Source organism: Rattus norvegicus, chromosome 7 (assembly GCF_036323735.1).
Source record: "Rattus norvegicus strain BN/NHsdMcwi chromosome 7, GRCr8, whole genome shotgun sequence".
Classification (NCBI taxonomy): Eukaryota; Metazoa; Chordata; class Mammalia; order Rodentia; family Muridae; genus Rattus; species Rattus norvegicus.
In genome coordinates, this window is record NC_086025.1 from 97,697,543 (window position 1) to 97,720,785 (window position 23,243).

General features: G+C 44.1%; 1 protein-coding gene across 11 annotated transcripts in view; it reads right to left on the reverse strand.

Moving 5' to 3' along the window:
* The window catches only part of Asap1 (ArfGAP with SH3 domain, ankyrin repeat and PH domain 1), a 307,170-nt gene that overhangs the window by 22,189 nt on the left and 261,738 nt on the right, over positions 1-23,243 (reverse strand). For 8 of the 11 annotated variants that reach the window (XM_039079174.2, NM_001044245.2, XM_063263529.1 and 5 more), the window contains 10 exons: positions 21,290-21,453; positions 20,361-20,494; positions 18,518-18,609; positions 15,315-15,501; positions 14,911-14,996; positions 14,461-14,576; positions 14,271-14,338; positions 12,387-12,494; positions 10,325-10,553; positions 976-1,146 (listed from right to left, as the gene is read on the reverse strand). In XM_039079174.2, the coding sequence (XP_038935102.1) occupies positions 976-1,146; positions 10,325-10,553; positions 12,387-12,494; positions 14,271-14,338; positions 14,461-14,576; positions 14,911-14,996; positions 15,315-15,501; positions 18,518-18,609; positions 20,361-20,494; positions 21,290-21,453 (1,355 nt within the window). The remainder of the gene's footprint in view (positions 1-975; positions 1,147-10,324; positions 10,554-12,386; positions 12,495-14,270; positions 14,339-14,460; positions 14,577-14,910; positions 14,997-15,314; positions 15,502-18,517; positions 18,610-20,360; positions 20,495-21,289; positions 21,454-23,243) is intronic. The other 3 variants (XM_039079180.2, XM_039079177.2, XM_063263533.1) reach the window with 1 other exon arrangement.

Genomic DNA, 23,243 nt, shown 5'->3' on the forward strand with positions numbered 1-23,243 from the left:
ATAGACGAGGGTGCTTTTACTCATGGTACTCTCATTCTAGTGAGGTAGACAAACATGCAAAGAACTTAACTCTGATAGTGTTCTGGAAGACAACGGACAAGAGCCAGGGAGGCAAACAAGTGAGCTTGGTCTTCCAAGGAGAGGACAGACCAGGGAGTGTGATGGCCTTGGACAGGGCATGGTGAGGTTTGGAGGTAAAGGGCAGATCCCCCTGCTTTGATATAAAGAGCCTGAACTCATCTGACCCTCAGCAGGAAGTCAGAAAAGGGGTGAAGAAGAGCATCTAGGATAGGATCTCTGTTTTATAAGGAAGCTGTTCTGGTTATCATAAAGGAGCATACTGTTTTTGCTTTTATTTTTCTCTTTTTTTGGTACTGGGATTGAACCCAGGGGTACTTGTTCGTGTTAGATAAGCTTCCTAAATCTATTCTTTTGCTTTTCTGAGTTCTGTGAGATTCAGAATTCCAACCTAAAACAGTTGCTATTCTCAGATGAGATTTAATATATGCTCAGTTCCTATTATTATATTTCCCCTCCATATTTGTGGGTAAAAATATTCAGGAACATATATGTATAAAACATGAACCCATTTTTTAAAATCATATTTACGCTGCATTAGATATGTAGTCTAGAGAGAATTTAAAAGTATTTGTGGTCAGGTTACACAAATGCCTATGTCACTGTATACGAGGGATGGGGCACCTGCAGATTTGGTGTCTGTATGTGTGAGTTGTTCTACAACCAGCTCCCTGATGATATAGGAGGGCACTTTATTTACTACTATAGTTTTGAGTAGCCCCAGACATTTTTGAAAATGTTCCCTGGCCTTAGAAGACAGGCACAATGTTAAAGTCCACAGCCAGTGTGTGTGCAGTTTGGATGGTTTTCCTAATGTGCAAACTGTCCAGTGCCCAGTGGAGTCCCCCCAACTATTGGGCTCTGGGCAGCTTTGACTCTGACTTTAGGAAAACTTACCCCAAGGAATTGCGCCTTTGTTTGGGGGCCCATGAGGTAGTGGGCTGGGAGGGTCAGACAGGGTTCTCTTGTGTCCTGGTGGTGGGGGAGGAGGCCTCTTCTTGGATAGGGTGGAGCTGCCACTAGAGGTCTGGGTGCCTAGAGGGAGTGTTGAAGGTGGGCCAGTTGGACCTAGAAAGGAAATTGAATGGGGGCAGGAGGGTTAATCCCAGTCTCACAGACACAGAACAGCCAGTTTGTAATTACTCATCAAAGTGTGGTACAACATGGGAGTCCACCAGCCCACCAACTCACAAACAATTTCAAAACTGTTTGTTGGAGGAATGCTCAGCCCTAATGGGGACATCTGTATCATAACCTGTCCTCTCCCAAAGCTCAGCCATCAGTGTGGGAGAGGGGGTGGAATAAAGGTAAGAGCTAGAGGCAGCGGATGAGTACAGAAACTGCTTTCTGGACACAGCAAGGAGGTTGCACACAGGAATTCCCAGCAGTTGAGGTAGCATTCCTAAGACCGGTGCAAGCTTTGGCCAGATAAGATTACAGCATGAAGAGGAGAGGGCACGAAGTCCGCCCCAGCTAAAGAGCTGCTGGCAGTTGACAGCTGCTGGGACTGAGTCACTTTTCTTTAAGGGTGTGTTCCCTGGTGGACTGTGACCACCATCTAGTGGAGGTCATACATCCGAGAATAAATGTACAAATTGTACCTGCTGGGGAAGTGGGGGAGGGGAGAAAGGACACAAAGCAGAATGGTTACGGAAGGGCAGATGGATCCGGGAGAAACCAGGGAGAAATGAACACGATCAAAATACATTGTATGAAGTTCTCAGGGAACTCAAAAAGAGAACACAGGAAGAATTCAAGCGATAAGTAGATGAGAGGTGGAATTTGGCTAAAAAATTACAACGAAAGAAAAAAAAATGAATATTTTTAAGGAGCAAAATACCAGTCAAGCCAGGCATGGTGGTATAAACCTGAAATCCCAACCTCTTAGGAGGCCAAGGCAGGAGATCATGGACTTCAAGAATTGCATGTTCAGCCAGATATGTGATGAGCATTCATTTAAAAATCAAGGCAGAGGGAAAACTAAAAAAAAACTAAACGGTCATCCAAATGCTACCCAACACAGAGGCCAGGGATCTAGGCCCTCCCTCAGATGCCATGGTATAAAGAAAGCACACACATTTTCAATCAGCAACTCACTAGAAGTTACTAAATCTACTTAGGCGGAAGGCATAAACCACGCTGCCACCAAGAGCAAGAGAGGGACAGAGGTGTGTTGAGCTCGCCGGTCAGTGGCCCACAGTTAAAGTACTCAGTCAGCAGAGGTTCTGCATTCTACTACAGTCTTTCTTTCAGTCAGAAAACAAGTTTCAAAAAAAAAAAAATAACAAGAAAGATCTAAGATGACCTAGAAAAACAACTCCAAAACTTCTTTTTGTTCTAATTCTGAATTGTTCTGGAAATCCCAAACCATCTGTTGTACTTGAAGTCTGAACGATGGCTAACAAAGCCGGTTTTGAAGCAGTGAGTTCCATATACATTCTTGACGAGAGGCTGCGTGTGTGTCAGACGTGACGCTGGTCACCTGGATGGGTATTTCTCTAGAGAACACTCCCGCTTTAACCATGTCCACCAACAGGTGCTTCCGTACACATGTAGGAGTGGGGGAGGGGAGGGGAGCTAGCAACACTGCCATAGGAGCTGTTTATACTCTGTGTTAAAAGAGCACAGGTCTTCTTCCTGTGTAAACATCAGATAGTTTTAATTATGAGTTAATGGTTAGTACTACCAAGGATTAAGTCATTAATTCTCAAACGTAGCCTGGCAGGGCAGCACACAATGGTCATCTCAATAAGGTAGTGACGCACATTAAGGTAATGACCATAGTTGTAGACTTGCTTGTTTACTGATGTGATACAAGATAGCAGCTTTATGGTTACTGTACACCAATCCTATTCACAGTGTGACTTACTTTTAGATGCCATTTTCACACTAAGGAGGTTGTACTACAACCTCAGTCTTGTATGGTACTTTGTACTTTTCAATTGGGTCTGAATAGGCTATTCCCTTTGACTTTCAATATAATCCTGTGAGATATGGGTTTAGTACGGTTCTGTCATGTATCCAAGGAAAGGGGCTTGGCATGGCAGACCCCACAGAATAGGAAACGTGGATCTGGGACAAAGCAGGTTTAGAAATGGCAGAGGCACTTGTCTAGCAGTCAGCCCTGGTGGTTCCTGAGGTCCAGGGCAGCATTTTCTGCATTTGGCTCAAGAGGAAAACAACAACGTAGGAGGAAATGGAAGCAAATGCAGAACAGATAATAGACAACAGTGAGTTTCTCTTGTAAACTCATCTTTATCACCATCTAGGGATTGTCTTATGAAGTGCATGTTGTGAAAGGTCACATAAGAAAGCTCCAAACACTGAAGTAAAATGCTAATAGCGGTGTACTGTATGTAAGAGACTTCAGGGACGATCTCATGCAAGTGTCACTAACCAAGCAGGATCCATATCCAAGGGTCTAGAGAGTTGGCCAGAGATGGTAAGAAGCTGTGCTTAGAGCACCCTGATCTGACTGAAGCCCAAGCTCTCAGGCCTGACAGCAGCTTGCTCCGACTAATTAATCCTCTCTGGATAGGATACCCACATGCACAGTGGCAATCTCTTCACTTCCTGCCCACTTTAAAATATTTTTATTAATTTTTGAGAATTTCAATACAATGTATTTTGCTGCCCTCATTTTTAGGGAGGATTTTTTCTTTAATGTGTATCTCTTCCCTGGAGTGATTGCTGTTAATGTCTAGACTTCAACAAGGTTTCCAGAGACTAGGATATCCTCTTTTGTATCAGTGACGGTTCTTCCTTCTCTGCCTATATGCTTTCACAGGGGAGATGGTACTGCTTTTCTATGTCCCAGTGCTGGTGCCTGATAATCTGGGCACATTCAATGCATGCCCATGTGAACAATTCATGGTGCAAGCCAGCAGGATGATTTCCCAGTATTTTTCACTTTTGGGTTTCAGTAAAGGTGAAAACCCAGGTCTTCTACCTGGAGACCAAATAAAAAGTACAACTTTCAAAGTTCACAGAAAATAGCTTGAAAAATTACCTTGATAGATTTTTGAAGGTTTGTTTATAACATGCTTTATAGAAGAGTTAATGACTGATGCTTTACTCAAGTAACTCTCGTAATATGGATAAAAATTCTATCATTTCCTAATGGCTTTCCCTTTATCTTTTTAGTTAACAATGTTGTTTATGTTTGTTGCACACACGATGCTGTTTCGAAACACGTAAACATTGTGGAATTATTCAATGAGCCAATTAACATTTTTTACCTCATATACTTATTATGGTAAAAAGTCTCAAAATCCACAGTCCTAGCAGTTTTCAAGACTACAGTCCATTATTATTTGCTATAACATGTCCTTTTACAGATCTCTTGAATTTATGTGGCTGTTCTTAAGTAGCTGATCCTATGGGTTTTTATAGTATGTTAATCACAGTAGGTGAAGCCAGGCACCGTGTAATTACAAAGAACTCTGGAAGGAAGGAGCTGCCAGGATGCTTTCCTGTTTGTTGATTTCTATACAGAGAATAGCCTTAGATTTTCATCTGCCCTTCAGTCCCTCTCTGATCCTGATAAAAGTAGTGGATTCAAAGAAGTTAGGGTTGGTTCTGTAACAATTACATAAGCACACACTATGACCTCTCCCCATCAGGATTTCTTCTGCTTCTTTTTTCATACTATACAGGCCAGGTGACTTGACCCTAGAGCCTGTGTTAGTGGCCCTTGTAGAAGACAAAGTTCTTGCTCAGCCCAAGGTGCTTTATGTAAGGTGTTTAAAAAAGAATGTGGCACATCACAGCTTCCATTCTGAATGCCTATTTTAACTATAAGGACACTGAGTTGTACAGATCTTGTGTCTGGTTAGTGTATGTGATGTTTTTATTTGCAAGGTTTTTTTTTTTTTTTAATGAAGCTTTAACAATAATAAAAAGTACGGTGGCAAACTGAATAAGGGCCACAACAACAAAATACAGCAAAGCTAAGTATAAACATAAATCTGCTGTGATTTAAAGGCAAAGGCAAAGGTCATAAGTTGTTATACCGAGGCATTCCAAGGGTTATCTCAGGAGCTACAAGCCCCAAGAAGCAGTAGTCACCAATGTATGAGTACTCCTCAGGCTTGTAGCACTCAGCCAGTGGAGTCCTTCCTGATGGCAAGCCACAGCAGGAAGCCGAGGGGGGTCTCCCCATCTCCACTTGTCTCTTGGACTACAGACCTCTCTGAGAAGGAGACAGACGCTGTGTATAAAATGCTTCCCCAGCTGTATTTGGTAGAACTATTAAAAACATTTTCTACAGAGCTCTTCAGCAAGTGAACTGCCACTTCCTTGTGATAGGTGGTTTGGCTCATTTGTGCCCACTCCTTACTTTAGCTGTCCATTTCGGGGATGTGCTTACACTTATTCTTTCTGTTGCTTATATACTTAATAACCCGACAGACCAACCCCTCCCTGCAATGTGCTAAGACAATGGATCCATAGCTCCTGCCCTAGAGTTTTCAGTAGGGCAGGATGAAATGGAAACCTTGTCCTTCAAAGCAGAAAACTCAGCTCTCCTCCTGCAGCGCCCCCTGCTGATCTGATGGTGCATTTCACGCTTTCTTTCTTTTCTTTCTGTGAGTGCAGAAGGCCTTCTTCAGTCTCCCCGGTATTCCTGCTCTGAAACAGCTGTTGCACTCAGTGGACACTGTGCAGTCTCATTTGCTTGTCACTTGACTGTGTGGACTCAAAGCAGTGCCACAGCGAGGCAAACACCAAATCCTTACCTCTGGCAACTCAGCAGGGTCAACTAAATTATAGGATGACAGACACAGGGCTAGACTAGTCCTTATAGAGTAGGAATCCTGGGGGTCTCCTTGGATAGAGGAAAGGGAGCTTCCTGGACAGGGAAGGAAGCTTAAAAAGCTTTTAAGGATATGTGGCTGCCCAAGCCGTTATGGTCTGGGCTGACTCAGATGGTAGTCTGATCATTTTTAATTCTTAAACTATAGTTTTTGATTCACGAAGGTGTGTAGTTTTGTCACCTAAACTGACGGCAAGGGCTGTCATCAACAGCATCAACACTGGCTTGCAGGACTAGGCAGTATTGCTTCTGTAGAAGCTGCTGTTGTAGCAGACCGAGGCTAGAGTCTGTATGAGACAGGAGGTCTCCATCATAGCAAGTATGCAGGAGATGCAGGGTTAGTACGCAGGAGATGCAGGATTAGTACACAGGAAAGGCAGGATTAGTACTCACATGTATTCATGTGCTATTTAGAGCAGTAATATTTCTGGATTCTAGCACACCAGTTGTTCCTGCTTCTAAAAGCTTAAAAACTTAGTTCTTCAAACCAAGTTCTGCCCCTTGAGGTCTTTACAAAGTTTAGTCTTTACAAAGTTTCTTTCAGTCAAGAAGCAGGTAGGTGTCAGGCCTTGATATGGTACATGCTAATCCAGCCAGTGAGCAACTTCACTCCGGTTGGTAGTTCCCTGAAGGCTCCTGAAAAGAGGCAGTGGCAGAGAGGTACCAAAGCCAGGCAGAGAGAGCCAACCTTGATGGATCACAGAGTGTCACGTGCTGTGCTGAGTGGGTCCTATAGTTTTCAATCTTGTGAGAAGTAGTGGCTCTGTGGTGGGTATACATTTTTGCCAGTGACACGCAAAAGGCATGAAGAGGAACAATGGCAGGCAGCCATGCTTCTAGACTTTAACATTATTGTAAACCAGTTAAGTTACTCAACCAAGCAAGCAAACAGTATGTACCGGCAAGTACCTGTTCTGGGAGATGGGCTGTGCAGCTATGTGGTTCCCCATGTTCCTCCACTCTAAGAGCAGCTGCAGCACGACCCAACAGACCTAACAGTAGCATCTCTCCATATACTGTCTCAATGTGTTCTGAGGACAATTCCATTAGACAAGTAAGAAAAACACAGACCATTTCAATCAACCAGGAAAGAAGACTTGAGGTGACTTGCCACTGCCGGATCCAGCTCTCCTGCTGCAGCACTGTGTGATCTGTAGGGAATTCCTTAAGTTTCCTAGGGCTCAGTTTCTCTGTCTTTATAATGGGATACAAGTAGTGCTAGTCCTTTAGTATCCTTAGCTTTAAAGATACCAAAGTTCTATGATAGTATTCAAATGTAAAGATTAAAAAGTAGGAAATCCTGGTGAGCCTGAGGTACTTTTGTTTAAATAAGGTAGAGGGCTGCTGATCATGAGAAAGACCTATACACTTAGCTTTGACCCTTTCAATGATCCTCTCTGGCCTCCTTTGTGCAGAGGAGTCAGGCATCGGACTGCCTGAGCTGTAAGAGAGTGAATGGGGCTGAGATGCTGCATGCTGATTCACTAGGAATACTCGAGTACAGGAGGTGCTGGCTGATGGTAATTTAGATCAAACTTCCCTGAATTTTGATGAGGTCAACTGGAGGGTTCTGGAATCTTCCTGTGCTGACCTCAGAGTTTGTTTTTCTTGCTGCCTTTTGCACTCCCCTTATTTGTGGGGGACTTTGTCAGAGGTGTCTGTTCTGTCCCAGGAAGTCATCCTGAGGTCCCTAAATTTGTGCCTGGAGGGTTAGTTTGTGCTATAAGCAAGGACCAGGGATTTCCTTGCTGTGGAGAGAAAGAAATGACAATCCGAAGGATGACTGATTCCAGATAGCTTTGTTCTCAAGCAGATAGCTCTTCCAGTTAGCAGAATAGATTGAAAAAAAAAATACAGGGACCACAAAACACAAGGACCTCTGCACAGGGTGTCAGCTGACTGTTTAACAGTGGCCTCTAAGAATCAGATTCACATTGCAAGTTTCCCACATGTAAGGGCACACCAGCCCAGCTGGCTGAGGGCAGCTATGGTTCAGTGCCTGGGAGCTGTCATTAGAGCCTGACTATCTGTGTCAGCAGCAGACAGTCCAATGCTCTGAATCTGATGTCCCACGATACGCTGCCAGGAGGAACTCAGCAGAGCAAATCCTATTCTCAAGCATGGGCTTGATTTGTAAAAGGGAGGGAGAGGTGGTCTATCCTTAGTTAACCACGGTTGCCATGGCCAAACCTCTAAGCCCCTGCTTCAGCAGCTGAACCACTGAATAAATGCAGCTTTGTTTTCTGGGTGTTCAGTAAAGAGTGAGCTAGAATTTATTCAATGCGGGTGAGTGATGCCTGGCACTAAGCCAGATGGTGAGCTCTATGGTTTTTTCACGTTCCTGTGAGATAAAATTACACAAGGAGGCTACAAGGGGTGGGGGTGGGGTGTGTTAAGTCTTGGGTTCTGGTGTCAACAAAGGCTCTCTGAACAGGTGCAGGCTCTGTCTGTCAAGACAGGTCACCACAAAACTAGGGCACTGAAAAATCAATCCTTGAGATGCATTTTTCTGTCACTTTCAGGTCTGGAGGTTCATTCCTGTCCTCTTGTCAGAAGCATGATTTGCTGGGGAACATGGTTTTGCAGAGGGGAAATCAGCACAGGGCTCACACAGTATAGATTTGTAGTTCAATATGTTAACAGTCTGTCTTTAAACATGTGTTCTAGTAGACTGTGCAGAATGGTAAGAAACACTTGGCTTACCCCCACTGCTGTAAGCAGTTGTCTTTGATGAGAACTGCTCATGTTAAAGCCTTATTGTGGCGTTCCTATTATTTTTATGATCTACAAGGTCATTCAGGGTCTCTCTAAGAACACAGCTCCCATTTGTAACACTATTTCAATGGAGAATAAGCTGTGAAAAAACAGTTTTGAATAAAGCTCACATTGGCCAGAAAATAGCACCAGTGTGATTCAAATAGGCCTGTCATTGTATACCACCAGGCGCTGCAAACCTGCGCTAACTTGGGCTGAGCACACTGGGAGAATCCCACATTGGGGTTCTCTGGCAGCTACGGCTTTCAGCACCTCTCAGCTATAGCCCTAGCCTTTCTGTGCCTTAACTTGACCCTCTACGCTGACCTCCAGAGCTGCACATACTCGAGAGAGGACAAAGGGCTACTGTTTGTAGTAATGGAACAGGGACCATCTCCATTGGCCTGATGCTGAGCTGGGAAGGTATCTGACAATACGGGGAGCAAGAGTAGCCTAGGCCATCCTCAGGTCCTCTACGAGCACAGGACTGTGGATTTTGAGATGAGGACTTGTATTACCCACCTCCTCTGGAGGCTTTGGAATGAGGAAAGAGTGGTATGTGACCTCCATGAGGCAAGTGCTTCACAAATACTATCAACTACTGTGACACCCCATCTCACTTTGAAGTTAGGGTCTCATGAAATGCTACAATGATAATGAACTCCTGATCACTTCATCGTTTCCTGTACCAGCCAACTAAGTACAAAATGGTGGATACTGCTGAGGTAGTGCTGTTGCTTTTTTTTAAAAAATATTTTATTTATTTTATGTATATAAGTACACTGTTGCTGTCTTCAGACACACCAGAAGAGGGCATCGGATCCTATTACAGATGGTTGTGAGCCACCATGTCGTTGCTGGGATTTGAACTCAGGACCTCTGGAAGAGCAGTCAGTGCTCTTAACCACTGAGCCATCTCTCCAGCCCCTGTGCTGTTGCTTTTTTTACTTAATCATAATAACAATCCATATGGTAGGAAATCCTGCAAGAAGAAGGAGGCCACCACATGACAGAGGATTGTGAAGGAGGCTAATAGCACAGCAGGCATTCTATTTCATACTTTTGAGGGGGATGTAATTGATGCAAATGTATAAAAGGAAAGGGAAATGAGTACTGAAGTCATTAAAAGAATAGAGTAATTAGACTCAGAAACATGAAGGTTGGGTTATATAGAAAATACGATTGTGTGATTGTGACATGCAATTTTACACAATACTGGGGATCTAACCCAGGGCCTCGTGTTTAAAAGACAAGTTTTCAACCAACTCCTACCTCTTTAGTCCAGACAGTCACATGTTTAACACAGAGGTATCTGAGTACAGAGAAAAGTAGCGTTTCAAGAACTAAGAACACACTCCTGTTATAAACAGCACAGGTGCTAGAGACACATGGCTCTCAGACTGGGTCTCAACTACTTATTGGCTGTGTGACATTAGAAAGTCACTTTACCTTTTTAGTTTTAGTTTTCTTTTCTGGAGGATGAGCATAAAGAACATGTAATTCACAGGAAGTTAATGCAAGGTAACACACCTACAATACCCAGGATACTACCTTTTGCACTCTGGTGCCTGAAGAATGACACGGTCCTGATTTTGGGCTGTCCCTGACAGTATCCTGCCACTTAACTGGCAGACTAGCAGCTACAAGGTCAAATCCACAAGCACTCCCCAAGCTCCATACCTTTCCCGGCATTCCTAGGCGGTAAAGGGGGAGCCTCACTGGTGGGTGATGTGGGCAAATCTGTGCTCGTAGAGACGAAGATCTGGTTGGTGAAGGCTCCGTAGGAGAGCCGCTGTTTGTCCCGTGGAGTGCTGAACCCTGGCAGTGCCAGCTTGTCCTGTGGTGAGATGCTGGATGAGTGGCAGAAGCTCTGTGGTCTGGGTGAGCGCTCCTTTTTGATGGGGCTTGGCTGGTACAGGAAAACAACAGATGATATGAGATTCAAGGGCTGTCCTTGAGGAGTCCAGAAGACCCCTGCAGAATGGGTTCAGGAGGTCATCTGGTTCCTGTGGCTCTCAGTGTGGGATGTGGTTGGCCATCAACACAACTTCCCAGCAGTGACACCGTGAAGGAAAGACTTCACACTTCCTACATACCCATCACTAAGTCCCAACAATGCTCGACAGTTAGGGATCAGTAGGACATTCAAAAGTGGCAGGTAAAGTCACAGTTGCAATCTGTCTTTATTAAAAAAGAAAAATCTCCATGCAAAGGACCTGTCTGCCTTATTTGAACAGCATCCCCCTCAACCTATGATTTGTTGCATGAAGTCCTTTTCCCTGTACAAACCTTTTATCCTCACCCTTCTTCCACACCTGGTTTTGAGGTGACACCCACATGCTAATGGCTTGGAGCTCTACATCCCACCCACATTCTTGGGCTGCAAACCATTTCCAATTGCTCACATGGTGTTTTACATATTGTGATGGCTTGAACACTGTCCAACTCTACCTGTGGCAGTTACCCGTCACCTGCATCCCACGTATTGCATGGAAACCTCAGATGGACCCTCTAACTTAGTCCTAGCAAGGTGCTCACTGCTCTTAGTGTAGCAGAACAGTCCTGATTCTTCTCTCTCCCTCATCTTACTGTATACACTACAGGATGGCTGGTCAGAAACTCAGTTCTGCTAATAAATGTTCGCTGGCCTCTACTGCATGGGTAAATATAAAGGCTGAACCTGCAAACCTACTGGTGACTCTGCAGGGGACTTTTTCCCCTTCCCTATGAAGATGCTTCCCACTCAGTGTGAGTTATTCTGTTCCTCTCTACTTTTCTCTTGCCAATACCCACCTAGTCTCAGAAATCCATCTCTGTGGCTGCTTACCTGATGACACTGTCAGGGCTGACCAAGGCTGAGGAGCTAGGTCTCAGGAATTCCTACACACTTTTACCAGACAGTCACATTACCATTTGAATTACCATTGAGAGTAGTCCGAGGACCTCTATCTGAGCATTCCTTACATCCCACCTGGCATACATTTGATGATAAATATGGCTGAACATTCAAAGATAGTTAAACACCACCTACAAGAGTCACCAAGACCTGGGCTTAATCTTAGAGACAGTCTCTATCAGCTAGGAGGCTTGAGAAAAAAAGATGCCAAGTCCTCTTTGTGTTTAAGTTTTCTCTGGGACCAATCACCACATCCCTGTGAGATTCAAAAGAGACAATCTGAGATGATGGAACAATATTTAGCTCTAGTTAGACCACATCTACATCCTTCAAAAGTGACAATGATGGGAATTTATATGTAGTTTTTCACATACTTAATTCTACAACTTGACCAGGTTATGGCGTTGCAGTTAAGCATCAGTGTAGATATAGCTTTCATTTTAAAGGGGATTACAACGTCAATCAGTAGCATTTGAGCTGCCCTCCAAAATGTCAGTGGGCCTCATCCCGTCAGCTGAAGAGCTTAAGAAAAGTAACCAGGGTCCTCAAAGAGCAGGGAGTTTGGCTTTTAGACCCCCTTCAGCCTCAACTCTGCCATGTCACCTGCTGCTGGATCAGCTACTGCTGGAACTTGCAGCCTGCTAGCTTGCCAGCTCCACAACTTCGGGCCACTTCCTTCCAATGACTCTCTTCCTACATCTTTCCCATTGAGTCTATCGTCCAGCTATTACATGGTCCAGCAGGGACCAAACTGCTTCATCGGGTCAGAAGGCCCGCACCAATGCACCTCACGGAAGGTGGACGGTGGTGCGGCACTCTGGAGCATGCATGCGACTGTGCACTTACTTTGTCATCCAGGTCGTCATCGCTCTCATCCATCTCGTCCTGTCGAAGATTCCACTCGTACTCTACATGGACATGCGGGTTGAACTTCCCAGACTTAGCTTGGGAAAGCTAGAGGAACAGCCAGGGCACAGCATTACTGGAAATGCTCAAATGCTCCACCACTGCAGCATAGCACTGAGTCAGACCCCAGCCCTCGTCCGCAAATGATCAATGACTCGGCCCAGTGGGCACAGTTCTAACCAGACAAGTTGGGTGGCCACATGACCAACCCAGGGACTGTGAACACCTATGCACAGTGGAACTTTTCTAAGTCTGACTGCATAATTTTTTCCAAACTCAGAAGTTTCCCTACTGAAAAGATCCTCAGAAGTGCAGGTTATGGGTTGGAACATACAACCAAGAGGCATCATGTTTCAGAGGAAGGGCTAAGGTTTGAGTCAGTCTGTTCTTTTTTGTTCATGAAGTATGTGCAGAGACAATAGCCTTAAAGGACTCCACAAAACACAGGGGCTGGAGAGGAGGTTCTTGCTGCACATGACCTGGGTTTGGTTCTTAGAACCCACATGGTGACCCACATAGTAACTCTAGTTCCAGGGGATCTAATGTTCTCTTCTGGTCTCTACAGGCTCCAGGCACAGAGGTGGTACATGTACATGCATATACATAAGATAAAATTAAATACATCTTAAGAGATAGCAGGAATACATGATACAGCCAATGATGGCAGTGCGAGTCCTGGCGCTAGGGAAGACTAGAGTTTGGAGCAATCCTCCTCATTCTCACGTTTTCTTTCTCCTTTCCACTATAACTCCCCCTCCCCCCACCTGCCTGCCCCATCCCACAAGGACTCAAGAAGAAACAAAAATATCAAGGCAACAAAAATAACAAAAAGTACAACTTCTAGGTGTGGAGAAACTCAAACTCGATGGAGTATTCTTTCTTTCTCTACCCTGGTTTCCACTGTGCTAGGGCCTGTAGCCTCTGAACTGCAGTTACTTTTTCTTATTGCGGTGCCTCCCTAAGGAGCTCAGGTTTGCTTGAAACTTGTGATCCTCCTGCCCAAGCCTCCTAAGTGCTCAGATTACAAGCATGTCCCACTAGTCCATTAAGTGAAAGCTTAATCCGCAGCACGAGGTCTTAAAAGGGTAGAAATTTAGAAGCGGTACTGAGATCAGGGCCTCTGGGAGGTGATGAGGATTAGGTAAGGTTATCAGGAAGGAGCCATAATGTCTGAACATTGGTGGCTTTAGAAGAGGGACAAGAGCAGGAAACATAGGTACTCCCATGTCTCTCATAATGGGATTAACTGTGAGAGGAAAAAGGCCATCACAGATGCAGCCCCTCTATCCTGAACCGAGTCAACATACACCCGTTCCTTACAACTTGCCCAGTCTGTATATTATGCTGTCAGCAACAGAGAGCAGGCATGATGCTCTGTGGCTAAGAGAATCCTGTTCATGTGAAGGTCCAGGAGGAGATTAGGCAAGAACTCGCAGGGCAGAGGCAGAAAAGGTGAGTGTGCAGAGAAGGCTGGGAGGCAGGAGGGAGGGTGCTTAGCTTGCAGAGAACCATTACACTCTTCCCAGCTCCTACAAGTGACTGTCTAAAGAATTCTCTACATTAGCTGAAAAGGAGCCTGGTGTCCTGGCAAACACAAAGCATGGTCCTAATCCTCAATCCGATAGGGGCCTTGGGTCTTTGATGTGACAACTGTACTCGGAAGGCAGAGCTGTGGCTTCACCACCTCTTCAAATGCACTTTAGCACTTATCTGTATTTCTTGCTATTTAGAAACAAAATGCTCCATCTTCCCCCAATTCCATCCTCTCAGAATAACATTTAATGGCCAGGATGTCTGACACACGTCCTTTCCTAGTTTACTTACCAGATCTTCGCACTGCGTAGCTTTGAGTCTCTTTGCTATATCCAAGGCAGTTTCTCCATTTTGGTTAACTGAAACAGTAGAAGAATAAATGCAGTAATTATCTAGGATACTACTTCAGAGGCAAGAAGCGGTGATTAGGTAGGATGTTGAGCAGTCTCGGTCCTGGGATGCCTGGAATGGCCGCACTCACCAATGTCCACTGTGGGCTTGCTCCTAAGCAGCAGCTTCAGACACTCGGGCTTGCCGTACATGCTGCAATAGTGCAACACCGTATTCCCCACGGACGTCTGCTTATCCAGGTTCCCACTGAAAGATCGCAGCATTATTAAAAAGACTGGGTGACCACAGGCCCTCTGTCATCTGTGAGGTAAATGTCTTAAGAAGTTCTTCAGATCTTAAAAGCAGTTTCTAAGCTCTGTGTTTTCTATGCTTTTCTGACAACTAGCATATCAAACACATACCTACGGGCACACTATAAAGCAGGCAGAGTTAAGGGGAAGCAACTGGGCAATCACAGTCGACACAGGTATTTTAGCCAGCTAACCACAGAGAACTCTTGAGTTTGGAATAGGTCTTGCAGAGTTCTGGTTTGTGCTAGTAATTCAGTCAGTTTATTCAGATGAGAAAACAAAAGCCATACCAGTTTTGGACAAGGAAATCCACCAGATGGAGAGACGTCTGGTCTGCGGTCCTGACAGCAAGGTGAAGAGCTGTCTCCCCAAGCTCCTGAGGAAGGAAGGTGAATATGAATTTGGTGATCACGTCTCTAGCAGCTTCACTGCCAAGGAACCTCAAGCAATTATCAAGAACATGACTATGCTCCAATTCCCTAGACAAGCTCAGCTAATGTACATGTATCTCATTAAACTGAGTCAGAAATGTACAACCCCTCATTTAAACTCTGTTTCTGCTGTGCAGCCTGGGGCTGGCCTCCAATTTGTTTCAGACTCTGCCACTTTTTCCAAGTGCAGAGATCACAGAAGTGTGCCACCACAGCATGCTTACTTTTTGCTTTTTAATCCTCTGGCTTCTCAGAGTCATTACCTGCCCAGGTTCTAGCAGTGGCTCCATTAACTCCACTCCCTCTGCATAGACTTGGATTAGTGCAAGTAAGTCCCTGGACTTGATGGCCTCAAGCAATTCATTCAGCTTTGCTGAGGAAGAGGCACAGGTCTTCCTGGAGAACCGGTGGTCAACATACTTTGCAGTGATGTACTCTTTCCGTACAGTCCTGAAACAAACGAAATGGTCAGAGCATTTCTGCTTTTCAAGAGCTGAAAACCATTTCTGCTCTCCCTTTCCTTAATTAAATGTGCTTCATTTCAAACAACAAACAAGGTTTTACATCAAGTCCTACACACAGATATGCTGATATGTGTGGGTAATACATATAATAAAATTAATGTGCAACAGAGATAACGGACGATTTCTTTTCTACATAAGAGAAACATTCTATGAATATTTCAAATTCACAACATAAGTGGGAAGATTTTAAAAGTTGAGACAAATTAAGCTTCCAGAGCTTCATGAAGAAGATTTTACTTTTTTGCTCTAACCCCTTTTATAGGTGAAAAAACTGAGGCTTAGAAAGGCTCTACTGAATCTACCCCATAGGCAAGAAGTGTTACAAGGATGAGGTGAGTCGCCTTCCTGGTGGAGACTCCTTCAGGAGCAGGAGCTGGAAATACCAGGCCTGAAGTCTGAATGGACATGTGGTGCTCAATCACTCTCACCATGGAAACTCAAGTGGTCCTGGGAGACTGAGCCTACCTTTCAGCCCCAAGCTGAGAACAGAACCTCAATGCCCACTCTGTCACCTACAGAAGAAGACTGAAATGGAAGTCAGTTCAGGGCAAGCCAATGAGAGCCAGAGAGAAAGAACTAGGATTAGGTGATGCCATCAGACACTCAAGAAAACTTCTGTCTATCTGTAACTCTCCTACTTATCTAAGCTAATTAGTAAAAACAGGAAGTTTGGGTTCAAATAGTTTGGGTTCTATAGCATGCCGGTTATGTGATACTATGAAAAGTATTTAAACTTTATGAACTTCAGGTTTTTATAATTTGAAAATGGAGACATCTATTCACTGGCACATTAAAGATTTATATATTGATTTTTAATTCACATATATGCCCATCTGAGTTTACGTGCATCATATGCTTGCTTGCAAGTTCCTGAGAAGGACAGGAGAGGGTGTTGGATCCTGGAAATGGAGCTACAGACAGTTATTAGCTCTCTGGTTGTGTGTTTGGAACTGAACTCCTATGGCACACTTCCCACAACCATGGTTCTGTAAGCCACTCTCTGACCTATTTGGCAATGTCTGCCCTCCCTTCTAGGCCCAAGGCTTTGAGGGTGAGGTTCACAGTGTAGTTGGCTTTGCTATTTCCTCAGCATAGAATGAGAGCACTGTAAGCATGTGCACAACTCAACAAAAGATCACTGCTGCCAGAGGCCTTCTGGGAGACTTAACTTCATGACTGCAGACTGAATGTGCCCTGTAAAAATTTTAATACTTGTGTAAATCTGGTATCCATGGAAGCATTGGCCAAATATTTAGACTGGTGTCCTTTCTCCCTGTATAGAGCCTTCCCAACTCTGTGACTTAGAGTTAGCCTTTCTTCCTATATATCCTCAGCACGTAGGGGCTGAGGTAGAGTCTTTACCATGTACAGGATTCAATCTTGACGACTCTCCAATTTTCCCCCCCAAGTACTGGGGGTGGAATCCAGGGCCTTGTTCATGCTAGGCAAGCATTTTACCACTGAGCTATGTTCCTAGTTCCTCTCTACTTATTAAAGTATAAGTTCAGTTTTTAAAATAAATTGATTTATGTAGCTCCAAAGTAAAACCAAAGTTTTATCAAAAAGTGTTTATTAAGAAGTCTTGCACCTGCTGCTATGCTAGACCACTTACTTTTTGTTTGTTTGTTTTCTCTGTATAGCCCTGGCTGTTCTGGAATTCGCTGTATAGACTAGGCTGGCTTCAAACTTAGAGATCTGCCTGCCTCTGCCTTCTGAGTGTTGGGATTAATGGAGTGAAACACCACTGCAAGGCAGACTACAAACTTCCTAGTTACTGTTAAGTTCCTTAGGCAAAGATAAATTCCAACACATGTGATTGAGATCTTAGGCTCGTGTGTTGAAGAGTTAGTCTCTTGACAGTGACAGTAACATGCTATTGACCAGGCCATGAGGGTACTCACCCTACTGATGGGTGGATGCACGCATGGCTTCATGGTGGGATTCACTATTAGAAGGTAGGGGCTACATGGGGGTAGTGGGTGGCTGTAGTGTGTCTATGAAGGGTACAGCTTGTCCTGGGTCACTTCTTGCCTGCTCTACTTTCTCACTGCAGTTCCCTCCCCACCACCTACTGCTGCCTTGCTTCTTTCTGCCTTACTCCCCTGGTCCACAGCAATGGGACCAGCTAACTATGGACTGAAACACCTATAGTCTTTCTTAGTGAGATAAGTATGCAGAACTATGTATGCAAGTGTGTTTGGCTTCTGAGTAGGCAGTGCAGGAATGAGTTTAGCTATGATTGAGTTTCTGAGTCTGGAAGTAGGTCTAGGTCCAGAAGGTATGTTTCTTTTCCCCATTACCCATCTTGTCCTTTCCCAGAAGGCAATCTGCTTTCTACTGTGCTTTGCTTTTCAAATTTATCGACTGTCTTAGAAATCACTGTTTTAAAATCTGCGTAGTGTTCCATCGTCTGGTAGTCATAGGCTCTCTTTGTCCCATTACTATTAATTTTTTTTTCTACCACAAAATAGACATTAGTTTCCAGAAGAGGAAGAGTCTGGTCCAGGGTTAGTAGATTTATACTTCTGGTAAGGTGCTTGTTTTTTTGTACTCCCACTGAAAACTCACTAGACAAAATATCAGCCTCCCCAGACTTTGCTGAATGGGTATCTGTATCTGAATGACTTCTCTTGCCATTGCCTTGGCACAACTATTACCATTTTACCAAAGCACAGCGTGACCCCGTACGACTATCCCCATGATCTGCTCCACAAAGCTGGGCCTCAGAAGTGGCCTCCAGGGAAGGTACTGCTGAGAAGAAACTTGTCTACTGCAGACACATCTTAAAATATCTTTCTAGTGCTCTCTTGATAATGGGGGGGAAGTAGGGCAAGGGGAACACCATGTTGCTAGCTGGTTTTTGTTTTTTCTGTTTTTGAGTGGGGGAGGAGAGGAAGATAGACTAGTAAAGTATTCATATACTCAAAATTCAAAATACTTACATATCACTTGAAGGGGTGGGCTTTGGTGAAGGGCTGGGTAAATTTGCTTCCATAATATCATTAAAACTATTGTTTCCTACATTCTTGGCCAGCTGTAATACAAACAAACAGAACATAGTAAACTCTCTATCTACCACTGGTTAATAGACTCCTATTACTTGCTTCTAATATATATATATATATATATATATATATATATATTTTTTTTTTTTTTTTCTCTTCATCTGACCCTGAGTATATAAACTATTCCTTTTTCTGGAATTTCTGGAAATTTCCTAGGCATTTGTTACATGCCAGGCACTGAATTCTGACCTGGAGCTAGAAGTGGTAACAATGCTCGTTTCTCAGAGGTGTTCAGACTCTAGTGGGGTTGGGTGATGTCAAGACAGTCAACGATGTCTGCAGATACGATGTGATGAATGTTTGAAAGGAGCAGGACCCAATCCCCCCCCCCCCCCCCCCCCCGCCACCCACCTAGTTTCTGAGGTCAGACAGACCGACCTCCATGTGGGAACCTAAATCATGAACAACAGCTTTTCAAGCACCAGTGCAGATCCTTTTAATATTGACTCATGTTACTTCTGGTGGGAAGAAGAGAAAGTAGGATTGCTGTCTTCTTGGGTACAGATTAGGGTGCTATAGGTTCAGTAGAGAACCAGCCTCAAACATTTTGCTTCTGGACCCATGATTGTTTAATCTTTGTGTCCTTCAGAAGGGCCTTTTGGCATCTGCATACTTCTCATTCAAGAGGTCTTTAGGTAAAAAGTCTTGGGTTTATTGTACAGTGAGTGTTTAATATTTGGATTTTCTCATTTCTGGCACTGAGACTTGGATTTCATGTTCATAAGTAAAGTACCATGCCACAAAAATGCCACGCCAGCCCTTTTGTACTGAAGGAGAATGTGCTCCAGGGCTCTTTAGGACCGAGCCTTTTCTCTGTAACCCAAAGTGAAACAGCACAATGTCATACTTCCTAAATGTGTTCCTCACACAACACAGGACACTGCCATCAGTGGCTGATTAGGGGACAGGAGCACCAGCGGAGTGATAGCTGACTTGCCCTGTCGGTGCTCCTGTGTAGACGAGGCTGCTGCTGAGATGGGTCTACTGTTCTCAACCCCAGTTCATTCATGTGCTCAAGAGACACTTCTGTCTGAGCTGAAACCAGCTCCACTTAAACAAACCTCAGTCTTTCTTACTGCAAGGTCTCTGACAGGGCTAACCTTACTCAAGACAAGGACCTATGGCCACAGGCCCAGTTGCCTTCCCATAATGCTTCATGACCAGAGGAACTCTGCAAAATGTTCTACTTTGACGGAAAGGCAGGAAACATATTTAAGTATTCATATCCTTCATGTCTGTCAAATCATAAGCAGTTTATTACCTTAGTAATGTAAGTCAGGCTAAGGCGAGCTGGTTTTGTGATACTAGCTAACAAGTCAGATCTACTTTTACAAACATCCAGGCAACAAAGGTTAAATTGGGAGAAGCTTTGCAGTCATTAGTTTTAACAACATAAACCACTAGGTAATTTACACACATGCTTTAATTACCATTGTATTGGATTCTTATGGAAACTAATTCCTAATGAAAAAAGTAGCCTGGAAGAAGCCCTTTTCATAGGAATGAGCTAGTTCCATTGCAGTTCACTCTTTTTCCTTAAGCAGGAAACAGAAATAAGCAGTAATCATTATATATTACAAGGTTAAAGTCTAAGTGTTCAGGCAAATCCATTAAATTTTATAATTATTTTTAACTGTTAAAAATAAGCACATCTCTCTAGAGTAATATGTTAAGTACCGAGACAATAAACCTTTCTCCTAAAGCACAGGGCAGGACTTACCAAGAGTTCAGAAGTTCCTAATTTGTCTAGTTCCAAAGACTGAATGCGAGAAATATGAACCCCCATTTCCCTATGGATTCCGGAACATTCTATACAGGTCAAAATACCCAAGTTGGTGGAAAGCCATGTGGGTTCTGTGGAAAAGATTTGATGAAACAAGACATGTCATTCAGATTGCTGGCTACAGAGGTCACCCAGCAGTCAGTCTTGGTAAGAACCAGCTCAAGGGAAGGGTTGATATAGGAATTCAGGGTTTGTGCGTTAATGCAGGGGCCCTTGGATCCCTTCAATACTCAATTACCAATCAAAGTCAAGACCTTTGTCCTTATAACAAATTGCTTCAATCCTCTTCCCAGAGAGCCCATGGAGCAGTCTGAGGCCTTGTGCCAGGGTTCCCTTCTTGCCCCAGTCATAGATGGGGTTGAAGGCCTGAGAAGCTCAGAACCCTATAGCCACTGTGAGTAGCTCTAGCCCATCATTCTGGTTCAATCTTCAGAAGCACCAGGTTTGCATTTCAACTGTAAGCAAATCACTTTTATCCCCTTACGGACACATATGCTGTGAGGACAGGGGTAAAACAAGCACATCACCTAGTAAGAGTGAACTGAATTAACACTATTCTAGCAGGGCATGGCAGACTTGCACTTACTTCATGAGTACCATGTTCTGTCCTCATCCCCTTAGTGATCATGGAGCACACTCAGGGAGAGGCACTCTGTCAGGTGACTGTCTTCATAGAATGGGTTGGAAATTACCAAGGTAGGGAAAACAGAGTAGGGAAGAGCAGCCAGTCAGGGGAACCTTCATGCTCAGAGCTCATGCTGTATGTGTGTCTAAGTCGGCCCCAAAACTCTAAGGAACTCAAGCAACCACCCCACTGAAGGCTACAGAGAAGAGGCTCAAGAAGCTGGTGTGTACAGGACAAATACCTGATGAGCCACAGTCACAGCAGATGTCATTCCCAGGGAGTCGCTGTACATCCTCAATGATGGCTTTGGTCAGATCCTCCAGGCTATTCTCCCCTGTGCTCTGCTCACCACGGAAGGCCATGGTTAGGGCCTCTTCTTTGCTATTCGTCAGTACTGATATCCACCTGTGGTCAAGATACCAGACGAAGGTAGCCTTCATAAGGGCGTGGCCACCATTGTCTTCCTCCATTGGAAACACACCTTCAAGAGGAATTTCCAAATCCCTCTTTTCTCTCAAGTGACAATAAAGTAAGGAAAAAATGAAAAGGTAAGTTGGAAGATAAGACATGGGTTGTTTGAGTACATAGGAGGTCCTGGGTTTAATCACTAGACCATAAAAATTAAAAGCAAATAAAATAATGGAAATAAAATAATGAGAAGCAATGTATAGGACAAGTAAGGAATGGCTGGAGTAGATGACATACAGAGATGGTTGAGTAGGTGACATACATACACACAGGGGGTGGTGATGAGTAGAAGACAGAGAGATGGCTGGAGTGGATGGCACACAGAGAGATGGCTGAGTAGGCAACACACACACACACACACACACACACACACACACACACTGTGGGGGGGAGGAGAGAGGGATGAGTAGATGACACAGAGGATGGCTAGAGTGGATAGCACACAGAGAGATGGCTGGAGTGGATGACAGAGGTCACAGTGATACCCTGTAGCAGATGAAGGGGATGCTTCACTGAAGAGGATTCATATACGGCACAAGCATATAAGGACGATGAGAAGCAGTGACAGGTGGAATGTGTTCAATAGAAGGTATCTGCTTTCTGGCAGCCTATGGCTGCAAGGACATTTAACAGTGAAGACACTGGGGAAATTAACAGTAGCCATAGAGTTTATGCTTGTGAGAGGGCTGTATGACGTGGAAGCATGGCACATAAAAAGGCAGCTGTGTTCAATGTGAAGACCCTCCACAGGCTCACATTCAAGCACTTGCTTCTAGATGGCACTGCTGTTATAGGAGTAGGGGAAGCACTGGGACACCAGACCTGCCACCACACGTGGGTCACTGGGGTTAGGCCTTGAAGGTGGTACCTCTTCTCTTCTTCTGATCTGTAAGATGTGGTAGTTCCTACTACCACAGACTGTTGGTCATCATGCCTTTTCTGCTATAACCAACTCTTCCTCTGACCCAGGAAGTGAAGAAAGTCTCTACAGAGCTTCTGTTGAGTATTTTGTCAGTAATGCTGAGAGTAAAATCACAGCAGCAGGAATGACTATAGTGAGACATAGTATGAACTGAACAAATCCTTTGTTTCCAAGCTATGTTTTTTCAGGTATGGAAAACCTGAAAGTCCAACAAGCATAAAATATACCAATTCAAATGGTCTTTTGACATTTATTTATTTATTTGTGTGTTTTTTACGTGTGTGGTCAAGCATTCCATGGCTCATGTGTGGAGGAAGTCAGAGGACAACTTGTTCCTTCCAACATGTAGGCCCTAGCAGACTAACACAGGCTGTCCGGCTTGGTGGCAGGTTCCTTTGCCACTGAGTCATCTAGCTGGCTCCATCGATTTTGTTTGAGGGCACAGGAGAACTGTTCAGACTATGTTTTATGAAATAGTGGTGAAAACCCTTTTAAATATTATCAAATTTAAATATATTATCCATTATGCATTTGTGGGTTTTTAGAAAAATTATTATTTTTTTTTTCGGAGCTGGGGACTGAACCCAGGGCCTTGCGCTCGCTAGGCAAGCGCTCTACCGCCGAGCTAAATCCCCAACCCCTTGGAAAAATTTTTAACCAAAATGTCCTTATGTTTTGATTTTTTTTTCCACTTTACGGAAAAACTCATAGGAGGGTTACATGCAATTTCCAAACAATAAAATCAGCTTCTATTATTTTCATCAATCAGAGAAAGAAGTCCCAAATTTGCTTTTCAAAAACAAAA